At 45.7% G+C, this 16,629-nt stretch overlaps 1 protein-coding gene and 1 non-coding gene across 2 annotated transcripts in view; both read left to right on the top strand.

Moving 5' to 3' along the window:
• The window catches only part of TULP3 (TUB like protein 3), a 44,897-nt gene extending 28,962 nt beyond the window's left edge, over window positions 1-15,935 (top strand). Inside the window, exons 5-11 of the mRNA XM_010359182.2 lie at window positions 4,889-4,986; window positions 5,703-5,906; window positions 8,110-8,222; window positions 9,156-9,270; window positions 12,618-12,716; window positions 13,103-13,274; window positions 14,331-15,935. Coding sequence (XP_010357484.2) covers window positions 4,889-4,986; window positions 5,703-5,906; window positions 8,110-8,222; window positions 9,156-9,270; window positions 12,618-12,716; window positions 13,103-13,274; window positions 14,331-14,464 — 935 coding nt within the window. The 3' untranslated portion in view covers window positions 14,465-15,935. The remainder of the gene's footprint in view (window positions 1-4,888; window positions 4,987-5,702; window positions 5,907-8,109; window positions 8,223-9,155; window positions 9,271-12,617; window positions 12,717-13,102; window positions 13,275-14,330) is intronic.
• On the top strand, window positions 3,868-3,928 carry LOC115900172. The gene has a single exon (XR_004059842.1). It is a non-coding gene; the product is annotated as a U7 small nuclear RNA (small nuclear RNA).
• Window positions 15,936-16,629: the final 694 nt, after the last annotated feature.

Here is a 16,629-nt window from a genome sequence, read left to right as displayed (position 1 = left end):
GTTTTGAGTCCAGGCATGGTGGCTCATGCCTATAATCCTAACACTTTGGGAGGCTGAGGCGGGCAGATCACTTGAGTCCAAGGGTTCAAGACCAGCCTGGGCAACATGGAGAAACCTTGTCTCTACCAAAAATGCAAAAAAAAAAAAAAAAAAAATTGGCTGGGTGCAGTAATGCACACCTGTAATCCCAGCTGCTTGGGGGGCCGAGGCAGAAGGATGGCTCGAGCCTGGGAAGCGGAGGTTGCACTAAGCTTGAGATTGCGCCACTGCACTTCAGCCTGGGTTACAGAGCAGGACCCTGTCTCAACCAAAAAAAAAAAGTAAAGTAAGAAAGCATGTTTTGAGTACATCCCTATCTCAGGCAACATTCTAGGTGCTTAGGATGTGTGAGTAAGCATGGTTCTTGCCCTCATGGAGCACTTACTCTAATTGACGCTTCATGCACTTAAATAGGCTAGAGCTACAAAATCAAGGTGCTGAGAGAACCCGATGCCTCACTCCATTTGGAGGCTTGGGAGCCTTCCCAGAGAAAGTGATATTTGAGCTAGTGCCTGATTCAGGAAGAGGTGCTGGCCGGTTCATCATGGCAGCAGCTCAGGGCCTGGGGTCATAAAGCAGGAAGGGGGATGTAGAGAGATGAGCCAGGACAGGGAAGTAGGCTCTAATTATATGGGACCTAATAGATCACATCAGGAATTGGGACTTTAAGGAGTAATAGAAGGCTGGGCATGGTGGCTCATACCTGTAATCCCAGCACTTAAAGAGGCTGAGGTGGGAGGATTGCTTGAAGTTAGGTGTTCAGGACCAGCCAGGGCAACATAGCAAGACCCAGTGTCTAACAAAAAAATTTTTTTAATTAGCTGGGTGTGGTGGTAGTCGCAGCTACTTGAGAGGTTGTGCTGGGAGGATTGCTCGAGTCCAGCTGATTGAGGATGCAGTGAGCTATGATCATGCCACAGCACTCCAGCCTGGGTGACAGAATAAAACCATGTCTCTAAAAATTAAAAAAAAAAAAAACAACAACTGGGTTGGGCGGAGTGGCTCATGCTTATAACCCCAGCACTTTGGGAGACTGAGGTGGGAGGATTGCTTGAGCCTCAGAGTTTGAGACTACAGTGAGCCAGGATTCTGTTGCTGCCTGTGTGTAGAGTGAGACCCTGTCTCAAAAAAAAAAAATAAAAATTAATAAAAAAAAAAAATAGGGTTGGGCGCTGTGGCTTACGCCTGTAATCCCAGCACTTTGGGAGGCCGAGGCGGGCAGATCATGAGGTCAGGAGATCGAGACCATCCTGGCTAACACAGTGAAACCCCCTCTCTACTAAAAATACAAAAATTTAGCTGGGCATGGTGGTGGGGCCCTGTAGTCCCAGCTACTTGGGAGGCTGAGGCAGGAGAATGGCGTGCACCCGAGAGGCGGAGCTTGCAGTGAGCCGAGATTGCGCCACTGCACTCCAGCCTGGGTGACAGAGCAAGACTACGTCTCAAAAAAAAAAAAAAGGAGGCCAAGACAGGTGGATCACGAGGTCAGGAGATCGAGACCACCCTGGCCAACATGGTGAAACCCTGTCTCTACTAAAAATACAAAAATTAGCTGGGCATGGTGGCACATGCCTGTAATCCCAGCTACTCAGGAGGTTGAGGCAAGAGAATCGCTTGAACCAGGGAGTCAGAGGTTGCAGTGAGCAGAGATTGCGCCACTGCATTCCAGCCTGGCGACAGAGCAAGACTCCGTCTCAAAAAAAAAGTTCTTAGAGTGGCTAAGTAATGTGTCATAGATCATACTGCTAGTTAGGAGGCAAACTTGGGCAGAATAAATCACATGAGCAAAGGCTAGGTGTAAAAACATGACATTTCTGTGCAAACGGGTCCCGGTGACCAGAGTGCATGGTGTAGGAAAGGCAATTTGGTGACATGGATTTGAGCACAGCTCTTGGGCCAGCTTGCTTGGTTTTGAATTTCTATTCTGCCACTTCTGGCTGGGTAGAAGAGCATACAACTTCACTTTTCTCTGCCTCAGTTCTCCTGTCTTTAACATGAAGGTGACCATGGTACTTTCCTATTATTTTACTACCACTATTTTTACAACAAAAGAAAGTAAAAGATGTGGGTTGGACAGATAGGATGAGTTAGAGCAAAAATAATTTTCTATTTAACCAAAGCTAAATTACTTACCTTGAGTCAACTAGCTGAAAAGTGGCAGATTTAGATTTTCTGATTCTTAGTCTAGTTCTTCATCCCTGACTGTAAATACCACATTGTCTGCTTTTGCACTGCTCTGTGAAGTGGCTGTGTTCTTTCTCAGAACTGGCCTTTCAGTGCCAGATGAATTAATGCCTTTTCGTGTCTCAACAGGTTGCATCTTGACTATAAAACCCATTAAGTGCTGTTTTGATTGAATTCTAAGAAGTGTCAGTTTGGCAGGTTATGTCCCCATAAGTGGGTCCAATTTGCTTGTCTTAAAAGTTTCAGAGAGATCTTTGATCTCTCAAGACAGATTCATGTGAACTGAGTTCTTGGTATAAAAATGGCATTTGAAAACATAGTAATAGGCGAAGATACCCATACGATAGTAATATCTCAGGAGTTTTCTGCTCTTTTGCTACCAATAAAAAGGGGGGGTACCAGGTGTGGTGGCTCATGCCTGTAATCTCAGCACTTTGGGAAGCTGAGGTGGGCAGATCGCTTGAGCCCAGAAGTTTGAGATCAGTCTGGGCAACTTGGTAAAACCCCATCTCTACAGAAAATTACCTGGACGTGGTGTAGTCCCAGGTACTCAGGAGGCTGAGGTGGGAGGATCACTTGAGCCCAGGAAGTTGAGGCTGCAGTGAGCAGCTGTGATTTGGCCACTGTACTCCCACCTGGGCAGCAGAGTGAAACCCTGTCTCGAAAAATAATAATAATAAGTTACTATTTTAGAGAGCAGAAGGAAAAAATGTCCTTTGCAAAGCAAATAATTTTTTTAAGTAACAGCTCTTTTGAGATATAAATTACAGACCATACACCTCATCCATTTCAGGTACACAATAGGCCAGGCACGGTGGCTCACGCCTGTAATCCCAGCACTTTGGGAGGCAGAGGCGGGCAGATCACCTGACATCAGGAGTTCGAGACCAGCCTGGCCAACATGGTGAAACCCCGTCTCCACTAAAAATACGAAAAAAATTAGCTGGGTGTGGTGGCGGTCACCTGTAATTCAGCTACTTGGGAGGCTGAGGCTGAGGTTGGGAGTTCGAGGCCAGCCTGATCAACATGGAGAAACCCTGTCTCTACTACAAATACAAAATTAGCCAGATGTGGTGGCGGGTGCCTGTAATCCCAGCTACTCAAGAGGCTGAGGCAGGAAAATCGCTTGAACCCGGGAGGCAGAGGTTGCGGTGAGCCGAGATTACGCCATTGCACTCCAGCCTGGGCAACAAGATCAAAACTCCATCTCAGAAGAAAATATAAAAGAAAATGCTGGGGGGAATAAAACTGCTGTAGAGAACAATGCATCATTGGGTTTTTTTTAAATTGTGGTAAAACATGCATCGTAACATAAAAGTTACCAGTGTTGGCCTGGCATGGTGGCTTACACCTATTATCCCAGCACTTTGGGAGGCCGAGGTGGGCAGATCACCTGAGGTCAGGAGTTTGAGACCAGCCTGGCCAACATGGTGAAACCCCGTCTCTACTAAAAATACGAAAAAATTAGCTGGACTTGGCACACACCTGTAATCCCAGCTACCGGGGAGGCTGAGACAAGAGAATCGCTTGAACCTGGGAGACGGAGGTTGCAGTGAGCCAAGATCGTGCCACTGCACTCCAGCCTGAGTGACAGAGCGAGACTCCATCTTAATAATAATAATAATAATAATAATAATAATTTATTAGTGCTACAGCTCTTTTTAGAATTTGTCTAGCAAGTTTTCCTGTTTTTACTGAAGCCTTCTCTTCCTTCCAAATAACAAAAAGTACACTTTGTTTTTTTTTAAAAAGAGTTCAGGTGTCATTCTGTCGCCTAGGCTGGGGTGCAGTGGCACAAGCATAGCTCACTTTAGCCTCAAAATCCTGGGCTTGAGTGATCCACCCACCTCAGCTAGCTAGGATTACAGACACACAGGTACCATCCTGCCTGGCTAATTTTTTTAAAAAAACTTTTTATAGAGACAGATCTCAAACTCGTGGCCTCAAGCAATCCTTCTGCCTCAGCCTCCCAAAGTGCTAGGAGGTGTGAGCCACTGTGCCCTGCCTAAATTTTTTTTTTTTTTTTTGAGACAGTCTTACTCTGTTGCTCAGGCTGGAGTGCAGTGGCGCAATCTCAGCTCACTGCAAGCTCTGCCTCCCAGGTTCAAGCGATTCTACTGCCTCAGCCTCCCGAGTAGCTGGACTACAGGCGCCCACCACCATGCCCGGCTAATTTTTTGTATTTTTAGTAGAGACGGGGCTTCACCATGTTAGCTGGATGGTCTCGATCTCCTGACCTCGTCATCTGCCCACCTCAGCCTCCCAAAGTGCTGGGATTACAGGTGTGAGCCACCGTACCCAGCCTGCCCTGACTAAAATTTACAAGTTTAATCATTTTTAAGTGTGAGATTCAGTGACATTAAGTACATTAGCAATGTTGTGCAACCACCACTACCATCCATCTCCAGAACTTTTTCATCATCCCAGAGACTTCACATCCATTCAAGATAATTCCTCATTCTCCCCCTGCCCCCAGGCCCTAGTAACCTCTATTCTACTTTCTGTCTCTATGAATTTGCCTGTTTTATGTATTTGGACAAAATAGTTGTGTTTAGCGTCAGAATAGTTAGGAAGGTTTTAAGCAAAAAAATTAAAACTATCTTTGTTTCAAAGACCTTTTTTAAACCAGTGTTGGCAGTGCTAACAGCTCCTCCTTTTCTGCTAGGTATCTCTGAAAGTGTGAACTTCGATGAGGAGACTGATGGAAGATCCCAGTCAGCATGTTTAGAAAGACCAAATTCTGCATCCAGCCAGAATTCAACTGTATGTAGTTCTGAAACTTCTTCCGTTAGAGCTAACTTGACTCTTTCTCAAACATATCTTCAGTATGTGTGTGTGTGTGTATGTATATATGTATGTATGAATGTATTTATTTATTTTTGAGACAGAGTCTCACTCTGTCACCCAGGCTGGAAGTGCAGTGGCGCGATCTCGGCTCACTGCAAACTCCGCCTCCCGGGTTCACGCCATTCTCCTGCCTCAGCCTCCTGAGTAGCTGGGACTACAAGCGTCCATCACCATGCCCAGCTAATTTTTTGTATTTTTAGTAGAGACGGGGTTTCACCATGTTAGCCAGAATGGTCTCGATCTCCTGAGCTTGTGATCCACCCGCCTCAGCCTCCCAAAGTGCTGGGATTACAGGTGTGAGCCACTGTTCCCAGCCCTCAAACATATCTTCAGTATTTAAATACCATTAGTGAATGAGGGTTCCTTCAGAAGTTTAAGCTCAAATTTAGCTTATGATCTAATTTTTTCTATCTCAGGTCAGCTATTGTGAGGATTTGTCCCATTTGCATACTTAGCTCTTCATTACTCTCAATATTCATATCCTTATTTAACCTTTCAGTTTTCCTTATTCTGTCAAAAGACTGAAGACACAGGGGTAAATTACTAAGTTGCTTTGTCCACTAAGTGTTTCTCAAAGAGAATCAGATTTTGAGTCCCGGCCTCTTGTTGCTCATGTATGGCTGTCCTTTCAGGATACAGGCACTTCCTGTTCTGCTACTGCAGCCCAACCAGCTGATAACCTCCTGGGAGACATAGACGACCTGGAGGACTTTGTGTATAGTCCTGCCCCTCAAGGTGTCACAGTAAGATGTCGGATAATCCGGGATAAAAAGGGAATGGATCGGGGCCTCTTCCCCACCTACTATATGTACTTGGAAAAAGAAGAAAATCAGAAGGTATGAGAACTGATTTCTAAGAAAACTCTTGAGAGAGAGAAGAATGTTGTGGGAATAGATTGTTGGTGGGCCTTAGGGAACTAACTCTGGTATTAGACCAAGCCAGCTAGAAGTAGATTGTATCTTTGAATCCCCAGATGCTGTGTTCTCATTTTCTGCAAAGAGCTCATGGTCTAATAGGCAGCAAGTTCTACCCTCCCACAAATAAGAGCTTTATCCACAATGTGGGAAAATGGACAGGTATTTTTTAATGTAATTTTACAGGTATTTTGTAATGTAAGTTTTCACCTGTCTCCCATGATGTAGTTTTTGGATGCTACTGTTTTGTTTTTTTTTTTTTTAATGATAAAACATGACATTGTGGAAGGAGAGCGCGTTTTAGGGAATAGGATGGATTAGAAAGACAGAAGGACATACAAGTTAAATGTCTTGTTTCTCACCCTAGAAATTCCAATTTATTTTATAAGTTTGAGCCAATTTAATATGTGCCGATGAACTTTATTAATTTTATATTAATACCAGGTCTTAACAGATGATTTTAAGAGCCTAGAAATGAGATAATGATAGTAGGTATTAATTGTTCTAACCACCATTTATTGAGTGTTTACAACAGAACAACCATGTGCCTATATGTTTATATATATTATCACCTGTAATCCTTGTAGCCACCTTGTTAGGTAGGATTTCTCATCTGTTTTAAAGATGAGGTAACTAACTGGGGCTTAGGGAGTGACTTACCTACCCCAAATTGCACTAAGTGATGGCAGAGCCAAATTCAAACCTATTTCTGCATAATTCTAAAGTCTTCCTGCTTAGCCACTGCCACTCTCCTGCTTCCCTATTATGGTCCTAGTCTAGTAGAGTTTAGGAAGGATGCCTACATAGGATGGTATTCATGCCATTGAAGTCACAGTGGTTTAAAACAACAGCAATATAGAGAAAAAGAGTATTTCCTCCCTGGAGAGCCTTCCCTTTTGCCCCTTCTTGCCCTTTGCCTAATCAAAGTCTTTCCTGATGTGCTCCACCAGATGTGGTTGACATTCCTTTGTCTGTGTCCCCATGGCATTAAGAAAGCTATCACAGGCCAGGTGCGGTGGCTCACGCCTATAATCCCAGCACTTTGGGAGGCTGAGGTGGGTGGATCCCTTGAGGACAGGAGCGCGAGACCAGCTTGGCCAACATGGGGAGACCCTGTCTCTAGCAAAAAATAAAAAAATTAGCTAGGAGTGGTGGCATGCACCTGTAGTTCCAGCTACTCGGGAGGCTGAGGCAGGAAAATCACTTGAACCTGGGAGCCAAGGGTTGCAATGAGCTGTGATTGCGCCACTGCACTCTAGCCTGGGTGACAGAGTGAGACCCTGTCTCAAAAGAAAAAAAAAAGAAAAAGAAAGAAAGAAAGCCATCACAGTAAAGAATGGGAAGGTATTCAGGATCCTGTCTCTCCTAAAGTTGGAAAGACTCTTAATCATGGCATTGGATGAACATTGATTGTTATTTATTTTTTGGATTCTGCAAGGTTGCCCAGGCTGGCCTTGAACTCCTGGACTCCAGTGATCCCTCTACCTCAGCCTTCCAAGCAGCTGGGATTATAGGCTCATGCCACCTGGCCCAGCTTTGGAGATTTTTTTTTTTAACTGGAAGTTTTTAGGGATGAAGTTGTAACTAATTACATGGAGACTCAAGCTAGTGATTTTAGAAAAACTGTACAGGAAGAAAACCCTGTTAGTGAATTTTTTTTTTTTTTTTTGAGACAGACTCTCACTCTGTCACCCAGGCTGGAGTGCAGTGGCACATCTGGGTTCACTGCAAGCTCCGCCTCCCGGGTTCATGCCATTCTCCTGCCTCAGCCTCCCGAGTAGCTGAGACTACAGGCTCCCGCCACCTCGCCCGGCTAATTTTTTGTATTTTTAGTAGAGACGGGGTTTCACCGTGTTAGCCAGGATGGTCTCGATCTCCTGACCCTGTGATCCGCCCACCTCAGCCTCCCAAAGCGCTAGGATTACAGGGGTGAGCCACTGCACCCAGCCTGATAGTGAATTCTGATAAGAGTTAGAAAAAGGGATAAAGACCCAAAGATTAACAGCTTAGACATATGCTGGGGACTTGCTAAACACTGGCTGAATGAATAGGTACGACAACCATGGCCAGGGGCGGGGTGGGTTCTCTCGACTTCATTTTTGACTGACACTTTTTCTTTTCCCAGATATTTCTTCTTGCAGCTAGAAAGCGGAAAAAGAGCAAAACAGCCAACTACCTTATCTCCAATGATCCAGTTGATTTATCGCGTGAAGGAGAAAGTTATGTCGGCAAGCTTAGGTGAAAGCAACCTTAGATCCCTGTCCTATTCTTTCTGATAGTCTTATTCCTATAGTTGCAGAACAGTTCATATCTTGGTTACAACTAGCATGTATGGATGTTGTAATCTTAAAAAAAAAAAGGAAAGAAAGAAAAGAAAAAAAGAAAAAAAAAAAAAGGCTGAGTACAGTGGCTCACACCTGTAATCCCAGCACTTTGAGAGGCCAAGGCGGGTGGATCACTTGAGGTTAGGAGTTAGAGTCCAGCCTGGCCAACATGGCAGAAACCCCCTCTCTACTAAAAATACAAAAATCAGCCGGGTGTGATAGCGCGTACCTATAATTCCAGCTACCAGCTACCCAGGAGGCTGAAGCACAAGAATTGCTTGAACCCAGGAGACAGAGGTTGCCATGAGCCAAGATAGCACCACTGCACCCCAACCTGGGTAACAGAATGAGAGTCTTAGAAAAATAAAAAAATAAGCGTGGTGTGGTGGCTTAGGCCTGTAATCCCAGCATTTGGGGAGGCTGAGGTTGGAGGATCACTTGAGGCCAGGAGTTTGAGACCAGTCTGGGCAACACATTGAGACATCTCTTCAAAAAGTTTAAAAATTAGCCAGGCATGGCAGTGCTGGCCTGTAGCCCCAGCTACTCAGGAGGCTAAGGTGGGAGGATGGCTTGAGCCTGGGAGTTTGAGGCTGCCATGAGCTATGATCCCTGCCACTGCACTCCAGCTGGGTGACAGAGCGAGAACCTGTCTCAGATGAATGAACAAGTAAATAAAAAGTTAAAAGAAAATCTCAGTTCCTTCCTTGCTTTAATGGGGTATTTTTGAAAAAGTGATGATGAACATTTAGACATTTGGAAAATAGGCTTCCATTTTCCTTCTCTTAGAGTGTGTTTGTATAAGAAAAAAATTACAGATCATTATGGTGACTTTTTCTCCTGACTCCAGATCCAACCTCATGGGGACCAAGTTTACAGTTTACGACCATGGTATCTGCCCCATCAAGGGCCGGGGTCTGGTAGGAGCGGCCCACACCCGGCAGGAGCTGGCTGCCATCTCCTATGTGAGTGCTGCTTTCCCAAGGCCCACTTCCTGCCCTTCTGATGTCCTGCTGGCACGTTTCACCTAGTGTCGCTAAAGAACCTCCCCTCCTGGCCGGGCGCGGTGGCTCAAGCCTGTAATCCCAGCACTTTGGGAGGCCGAGACGGGCGGATCACGAGGTCAGGAGATCGAGACCATCCTGGCTAACACGGTGAAACCCCGTCTCTACTAAAAAATACAAAAAAAAACTAGCCGGGCGAGGTGGCGGGCGCCTGTAGTCCCAGCTACTCGGGAGGCTGAGGCAGGAGAATGGCGTAAACCCGGGAGGCGGAGCTTGCAGTGAGCTGAGATCTGGCCACTGCACAACAGCCTGGGCGGCAGAGCGAGACTCCTTCTCAAAAAAAAAAAAAAAAAAAAGAACCTCCCCTCCCAAGCTTGTTTCTATTTCTGATTTCTGTTGCTGTACCATTTTCTCCATGTATTTGAGTTTTAGTTATTTGAATTGCCAAGTTCAATTATTTTTCACTCTCAGAATATTTCTTCCCTTATTTCCTCTTCTTTTTTCCTGCTGCCACTTAGTTCAGACCTTTATTTCTTATCCAGTGGCCAAAGGTTACAATAAATTAAAGCTGATCTTTTTTTGCTTTTAATCTTTTCCTATCTAGTTCATTCTCTTTTTTCTCTTTTTAATCTTTTATTTTTTTCCTCTTTTTGGCATTTATAGGTCATTTCTTTTTAAATTTCATCTTATTATTTGTTTTATTGTACTTTTTCATTTTATTTCACACCCAGGAAAGACCTGAGAACTATCTAGCTCATTCTCTACTGCTACCAAATGAATCTTCCTAAAACAAGGCTCTAGCTAATCCTCCTGTTCTGCTTCAAATCTTTTTTTTTTTTTTTTTTTTTTTTGAGACGGAGTCTTGCTCTGCTGCCCAGGCTGGAGTGCAGTGGCCGGATCTCAGCTCACTGCAAGCTCCGCCTCCCGGGTTTACGCCATTCTCCTGCCTCAGCCTCCCGAGTAGCTGGGACTACAGGCGCCCGCCTCGTTGCCCGGCTAGTTTTTTGTGTTTTTAAGTAGAGACAGGGTTTCACCGTATTAGCCAGGATGGTCTCGATCTCCTGACCTCGTGTTCCGCCCGTCTCAGCCTCCCAAAGTGCTGGGATTACAGGCTTGAGCCACCGCGCCCGGCCTTGCTTCAAATCTTTTAGTGACTACCCATTGTGTAAGATCTAACATGGCAGCATTTGCTTTCAGACTCCTCTATTGGCTCACCCCCGCTCCCCATCATTCTAGCCAAGCAGCCCTCCTGTCATTCCTTTGTCCAACCACACTCATCTTTCCTCCTTGGAGATGCTTCCCTTTTCCTCTTTCTTGCCTTTTGCCTTTTCAAAGTCTTTTCTGATGTACTCCACTAGATGTGGTTGACATTCCTTTGTCTGTGTCCTTGTGGCATTTGTAACCCACATGTACTTGTTATTATTTGTTCAACATGAACCGTCTCCACCAGTTTGTAAATTCGTGTGAACTCTTACTCATGGCTGTATCCATACTAGCACACGGCCTGGCACACGGTAGGTATTCAAAGAGTTGTTGAGTAAGAGAAAGCAAGAAGGAATTGACCCATCTCAGCTGGGTTTTTAAATTCCAAAGTCTCAACTTTCTTAAGTTGAAATTAATCCCATCATTTGACTCCCATGGGATCTTATCTACATGCCTGAGAACCATTTGACTTCAACACTTTGATGTAAAGTATCTTTCCTCTATAGCTTTCATATATAATCTGCTTAGCTTGGCTGGGCTTGATGGCTCACAGCTGTAATCCCAGCACTTTGGGAGGCTGAGGCAGGCAGATCACTTGAGCCCAGGAGAGACCAGCCTAGGCAACATGGTGAAACCCTGTCTCTACTAAAAATACAAAAACTAGCTGGGCGTGGTGGCAGTCACTGGAGTCCCAGCTACTGGAGGCACTGAGGCAAGAGGATCACTTGAGTCTTAGGAGGGTCGAGGCTGCAGTGAGCTGTGTTCACGCCATGCACTCCAGCCTGGGCGACAGCATGAGATCCTGTTTAAAAAATAATAATAATCGGCCAGGCGTGGTGTCTCATGCCTGTAATCCCAACACTTCAGGAGGCTGATGCGGGTGGATCACCTGAAGTCAGGAGGTCGAGAACAGCCTGGCCAACATGGCAAAACCCCGTCTCTACTAAAAATATAAAAAAATTAGCCAGGCGTGGTGGCAGGCACCTGTAATCCCAGCTACTCGGGAGGCTGAGGCAGAAGAATCGCTTGAACCCAGGAGGCAGAGGTTGCACTCCAGCCTGGGTGACAGAGCAAGACTCTGTCTCAAAATAAAATAAGAATAATCTGCTTGGCTTGACAGGCATTTTTAACATCTAGTGCGGGCCTTATTTAACCACAACTCATTCTCACTGTATGTAATCTAGTGCCATGCCCTCACTGGGAAATAAATATGTGTTGATGCTGACAAAGTTGGGCAGTTTGTTCACAGTTATCTCAAATCTCATTTAAGACTCAAGAGTAAGAGGCCGGGCGTGGTGGCTTACTCCTGTAATCACAGCACTTTGGGAGGCCGAGATGGGTGGATCACCTGAGGTCGGGAACTGGAGACCAGCCTGACCAACATGGAGAAACCCTGTCTCGACTTAAAAAAAAAAAAAAAAAAAAAAAAATTAGCCGGGCGTGCTGGCGGGTGCCTGTAGTCCCATCTACTCGGGAGGCTGAGGCAGGAGAATGGCATGAACCTGGGAGACAGAGCTTGCAGTGAGTGGGGATTGCGCCACTGCACTCCAGCGTGGGCGACAGAGCAAGACTCTGTCTCAGAAAACAAAACAACAAAAAAAAGAGTTACAAAGAGATATATTACTTTCCTGTTTTTGACTCTGTTTACAGCAAAGTAATAAAATTATTTTTGGTACACATGATTTATTATATTTTTTATTTATTTTTTTGGCAGAGTCTCACTCTTGTCGCCCAGACTGGAGTGCAATGATGCGATCTCGGCTCACTGCAGCCTCTGCCTCCTGGGTTCAAGCAATTCTCCTGCCTCAGCCTCCTTAGTAGCTGGGACTACAGGCACTTGCCACCACGCCTGGCTAATTTTTGTATTTTTAGTGGAGACAGGGTTTCACCATGTTGGCCAGACTGGTCTCAAACTCCTGACCTCAGGTGATCTGCCCACCTCAGCCTCCCAAAGTTCTGGGATTACAGGCGTGAGTCACCGCCCCTGGCTGGTACACCTGATATTGTAAGCATCTTACGTTCCCAAGAAAGTCTTATGTTATAAAAGAATGTGGTCTCTATTTTTCTCCTGTTTCCAAGTTCTGCCTTGTTTTCCTATCTTCCAGGAGACGAATGTACTTGGATTTAAAGGTCCTAGGAAAATGTCTGTAATCATTCCTGGAATGACACTGAATCATAAGCAGATCCCATATCAGCCACGAAACGTGAGTAAGAACATATTTAAATCAGCAAAAGACTCTAAAAGACAGTAGTACAATACAGAGAGATTAATACCAAAAAAAAAAAAAAAAAAATTGAGCTTCCAGAGCCCCACACTGGAGCATGGCTCCATACCCTTCTTTAGGAGAGCTGCCCCTCCAGAACCTCAGGATAAGAGCAGTTGCAGAGTCACTGCCTTGAAACCATTTTTTCGTCAGAGAAATGCTGGATAAAGTAGAATAATTTAAAAATCCTGTCTTCATTGTTGGCTTTCATTCTTTGCTTCTGCTTTACCCTTTCTGAAATGGAGAAAGTATTCTCCTCCTCTACCTTCTACCTTGTAGAGTTGTAGGGTTGTCAGTTACAAAGTAATGATTTTCCCTTTGGACAGAACCATGACAGTTTGCTCTCAAGGTGGCAGAACAAAACTATGGAAAATCTGATTGAACTGCACAACAAGGCCCCCGTCTGGAACAGTGACACCCAGTCCTATGTCCTCAACTTTCGTGGCCGGGTCACTCAGGCATCAGTGAAGAACTTCCAGATAGTCCACAAAAATGATCGTAAGCCTCCAGGAAGGGTTGGGTAGGAAGAGGAGGATAGACACTCTTACAAGATGGGAAATGCACATTCCCTGTATGCAATAGGAAATGATAGTCAGGAGATAATCATGGAGGAGAGGATTTCTTTGGAAAGATGAAACTACAGTTTTAGAGAAAACCTGTAAATCACTGTGTTGAGGAGGGGAGAGGAGTGTGAGAGATATGCTATAGCAAATCAGAAAAGCTGGCTGGGCATCGTGGCTCACGTCTGTAATCTCAGCACTTTGTGAGGCTGAGGTGGGCAGATCACTTGAGACCACAAGCTTAAGAGTAGCCTGGGCAACATGGTGTGAAACCCCATCTCTACAAAAAATAGAAAAAATTAGCTGGGCCTGGTGGCAGGCACTTGTAGTCCAAGCTACCTGGGAGGCTGAGGTGGGAGCATCACTTGAGCCAGGAGGTCAAGGCTGCAGTGAGCCGAGATTGCGTCACTGCACTCCAGCCTGGGTGACAGAGCGAGACTCCGTTTCAAAAAAAAAAAAAAAAAACTCAGAGAAGTCATAGAGTAGGTTGTTTGGGGAACAAAGGCAAATGACCCCAGTAAAGGTTCCTGGCACCTCTAGCCTATGGAGCTTGTGACGTTCCCAGCAAGCCGCTCTCTATTCTACAGAAACCTGGTGATTAACTGGCCTATTTGGAGGATTCTTTCTGTATCATAAATAGGTTTTCACTGGGCCAGTAATCCCAGCACTTTGGGAGGCTGAGGCAGGAGAATCACTTGACCTAGGTGTTTGAGACCAGCTTGAGCAACACACTGAGACCCTATTTTCACAGAAAGTAAAATATTAGCCAGGCATGGTGGTGCTTGCCTGTAGTCCCAGCTACTCAAGAGGCTGAGGTGGGAGGATCACTTGAGCCTGGGATGGGAGGTCAAGGCTGCAGTGAGCTGTGGTCATTCCACTAGGCTCCAGCCTGGGCGACAGAGCAAAACCCCATCTCAGGAAAGGAAGAAAAAAAAAGTTTTCCCCTAGTGCAACCACATCATATTCTAACATCTTGATTTCCTTCTGTTTCTAGCTGACTATATAGTCATGCAGTTTGGACGTGTGGCAGATGACGTGTTCACACTGGACTATAACTACCCACTTTGCGCAGTTCAGGCCTTTGGCATCGGTCTTTCTAGCTTTGACAGTAAGCTGGCATGTGAATGACAGAACAATCAGGCAGGGAGCCTTTCTCCCCACAGAGCTTTCAGGAGCGGACAGTGGCCTCCCCTTCCCCTCCCTGCCCCAAGACTTGAAGAGCAATAGTTTGCCCCTTTTGGAATGATCCCTGAATTTATAAAACACACATACACCCCATGCACTCTACTCCTTTTCCAGGTTTCATAGACTTGGTGAGGGATCACAGCTTAGCATGGTTGAGAGATGATTTAAAGCACAGTCATGTTCTTGTCACGTATCGTCTCCTGAAGCTAGAGTGGGATTTCCTGTGCTTGGAAACTTGCAGTAGAATCAGGGACTGACATTGCAGTTCCTCTCCTCTCTTCATTCCCTCACAGCAGATTGGCCAGCACCAATCTTAGTCAGAGTGGTTGTGATCACATTTGTGATCAATTATGTGAGAATTGTATATAATTGTCTTCATTTCAATTAAGGCTGAAAGCATAAACTCTAGAGGTGACTCAGTCAAGACTGACAGTAATTTGATAATTGCCTTCATTTTCAACCCAGGAGTGCCTCCCACAGCTATATCACTACGGATCCACTAGTGTGGAGCGACACACACACCTGCAGGCATCCGGTGCAAACATTTTGTCATTATCAAGAGAGTTGGCAGTATTGACCATTTAGTTTAGTATTAAAAAAAAAAAAAAAAAGTGGCAGGAGAGGCTTTGGGGAGGATCAGCCAGCAGACATGAGCACTGCTGGCCCGTGTGGCAGAGCTTTGGACTTTGTTCGCGGCTCCCCCAACCCAGGTTCATAGGCATAGAAGGTGTTTTGCTACATTTTTTGGATTATTACACCCCTCCACGTATTATGTGACTCTTACACCAGTTCATCCCTCCCAGAATGTATCCAAACCTTGAGAATACAGGAGCTCTGTGAGCTCCACTGTCAGCACCGCTGAGCTGCACCCCTTGTGCACAGAACCGTTTGCCAGCACTGGGTGGGACATCCATGGCGGCTGCTCCGTCAGACTTCCCTTCTGCAGACAAACCTCTCGCCCTGCCTGTTGTTCCTGCACCACATCAGACAAGCATGTGAAGGAGAGCCAGCTGGGAGCTGCAGGACCCTTGGCTTGTCCCACCTGCGACAAGTCCCACCTTCTTGGTGAGGACGAGACTGTTTACATCTCAGGCATGTTTCCCACCAAGTGCCTCCCTCACAGCCGTGCCCAGAAGCCTCACACCTCGTCACCACCACCACCCCCACCCCATCCTGAGGCACTGCCTGGCAGATTACCCTGGTTGACCGCAGAAGCTATTAATACACGACAGCATCTGGGGAAGGACTTATGGTGGGCCAGGTGGACCTCATCCTGCTGCCTCCTCCTCCCTCTGGTTTAAAGAGATATATAAACTAATTTCACATAATTTGTGTGTGCAGGTGATTGGTTTTTACATAAGTCCTATTTATACCTTTTATATGTTATAGAAATAAAAGTTAATTTATATAAAAATGTGTCACTGCCTTTGCAAGTCCTGTGCCTCAGGAAGTTCCTACTGTCATGTTCTGTAATCATAATTGTCGTCTTGGTCCACGTGCAGTGGCTCACGCCTATAATCCCAGCACTTTGGGAGGTCGAGGCAGGCAGATCACCTGAGGCCAAGAGTTGGAGACCAGCCTGGCCAACACGGCAAAACCCCGTCTCTACTAAAAATACCAAAATTAGCCAGGTGTGGTGGTTTGCGTCTGTAATCCCAGCTACTCAGGAGGCTGAGGCATGAGAATCGCTTGAACCCGGGAGGCTGGGGTTGCAGTGGGCAGAGATCACAGCACTGCACACCACCCTGGGCCACAGAGTGAGACCCTTGCCTCAAAAAAAAAAAAAAAAAAAAAGTTTTGGTAACAGTGAGCACATCAGTTCTTTAAAACCAGGTGATGACTAACAAACATGTCATCCTGATGCAGAGCAAGAATCTGCAGACTAAGAAGGCTGTGTTCAGAAGCTACCTAGACACACTACACGTGATGGCCAGGGGCGTCTGGACAGAAGACGGGACCAATAGCTGAGCTTAGCAGGGCCGCAGGGTAGAGTGTATATTCTTTGGATGCCTGCCCGGGTCAGCTTCCCGGATTTGTTGTCATTCCTTACTGGTTCAGCAGCAACACAAATGAACTATCTAATAGTGAAATAGACCCCATCGCTTGCC

The sequence above is a fragment of the Rhinopithecus roxellana genome, chromosome 10 (genome assembly GCF_007565055.1).
Source record: "Rhinopithecus roxellana isolate Shanxi Qingling chromosome 10, ASM756505v1, whole genome shotgun sequence".
Taxonomy (NCBI): domain Eukaryota; kingdom Metazoa; phylum Chordata; class Mammalia; order Primates; family Cercopithecidae; genus Rhinopithecus; species Rhinopithecus roxellana.
The sequence above is the reverse complement of the archived record's forward strand: the minus strand, read 5'-3'. Positions and strand labels throughout refer to the sequence as shown.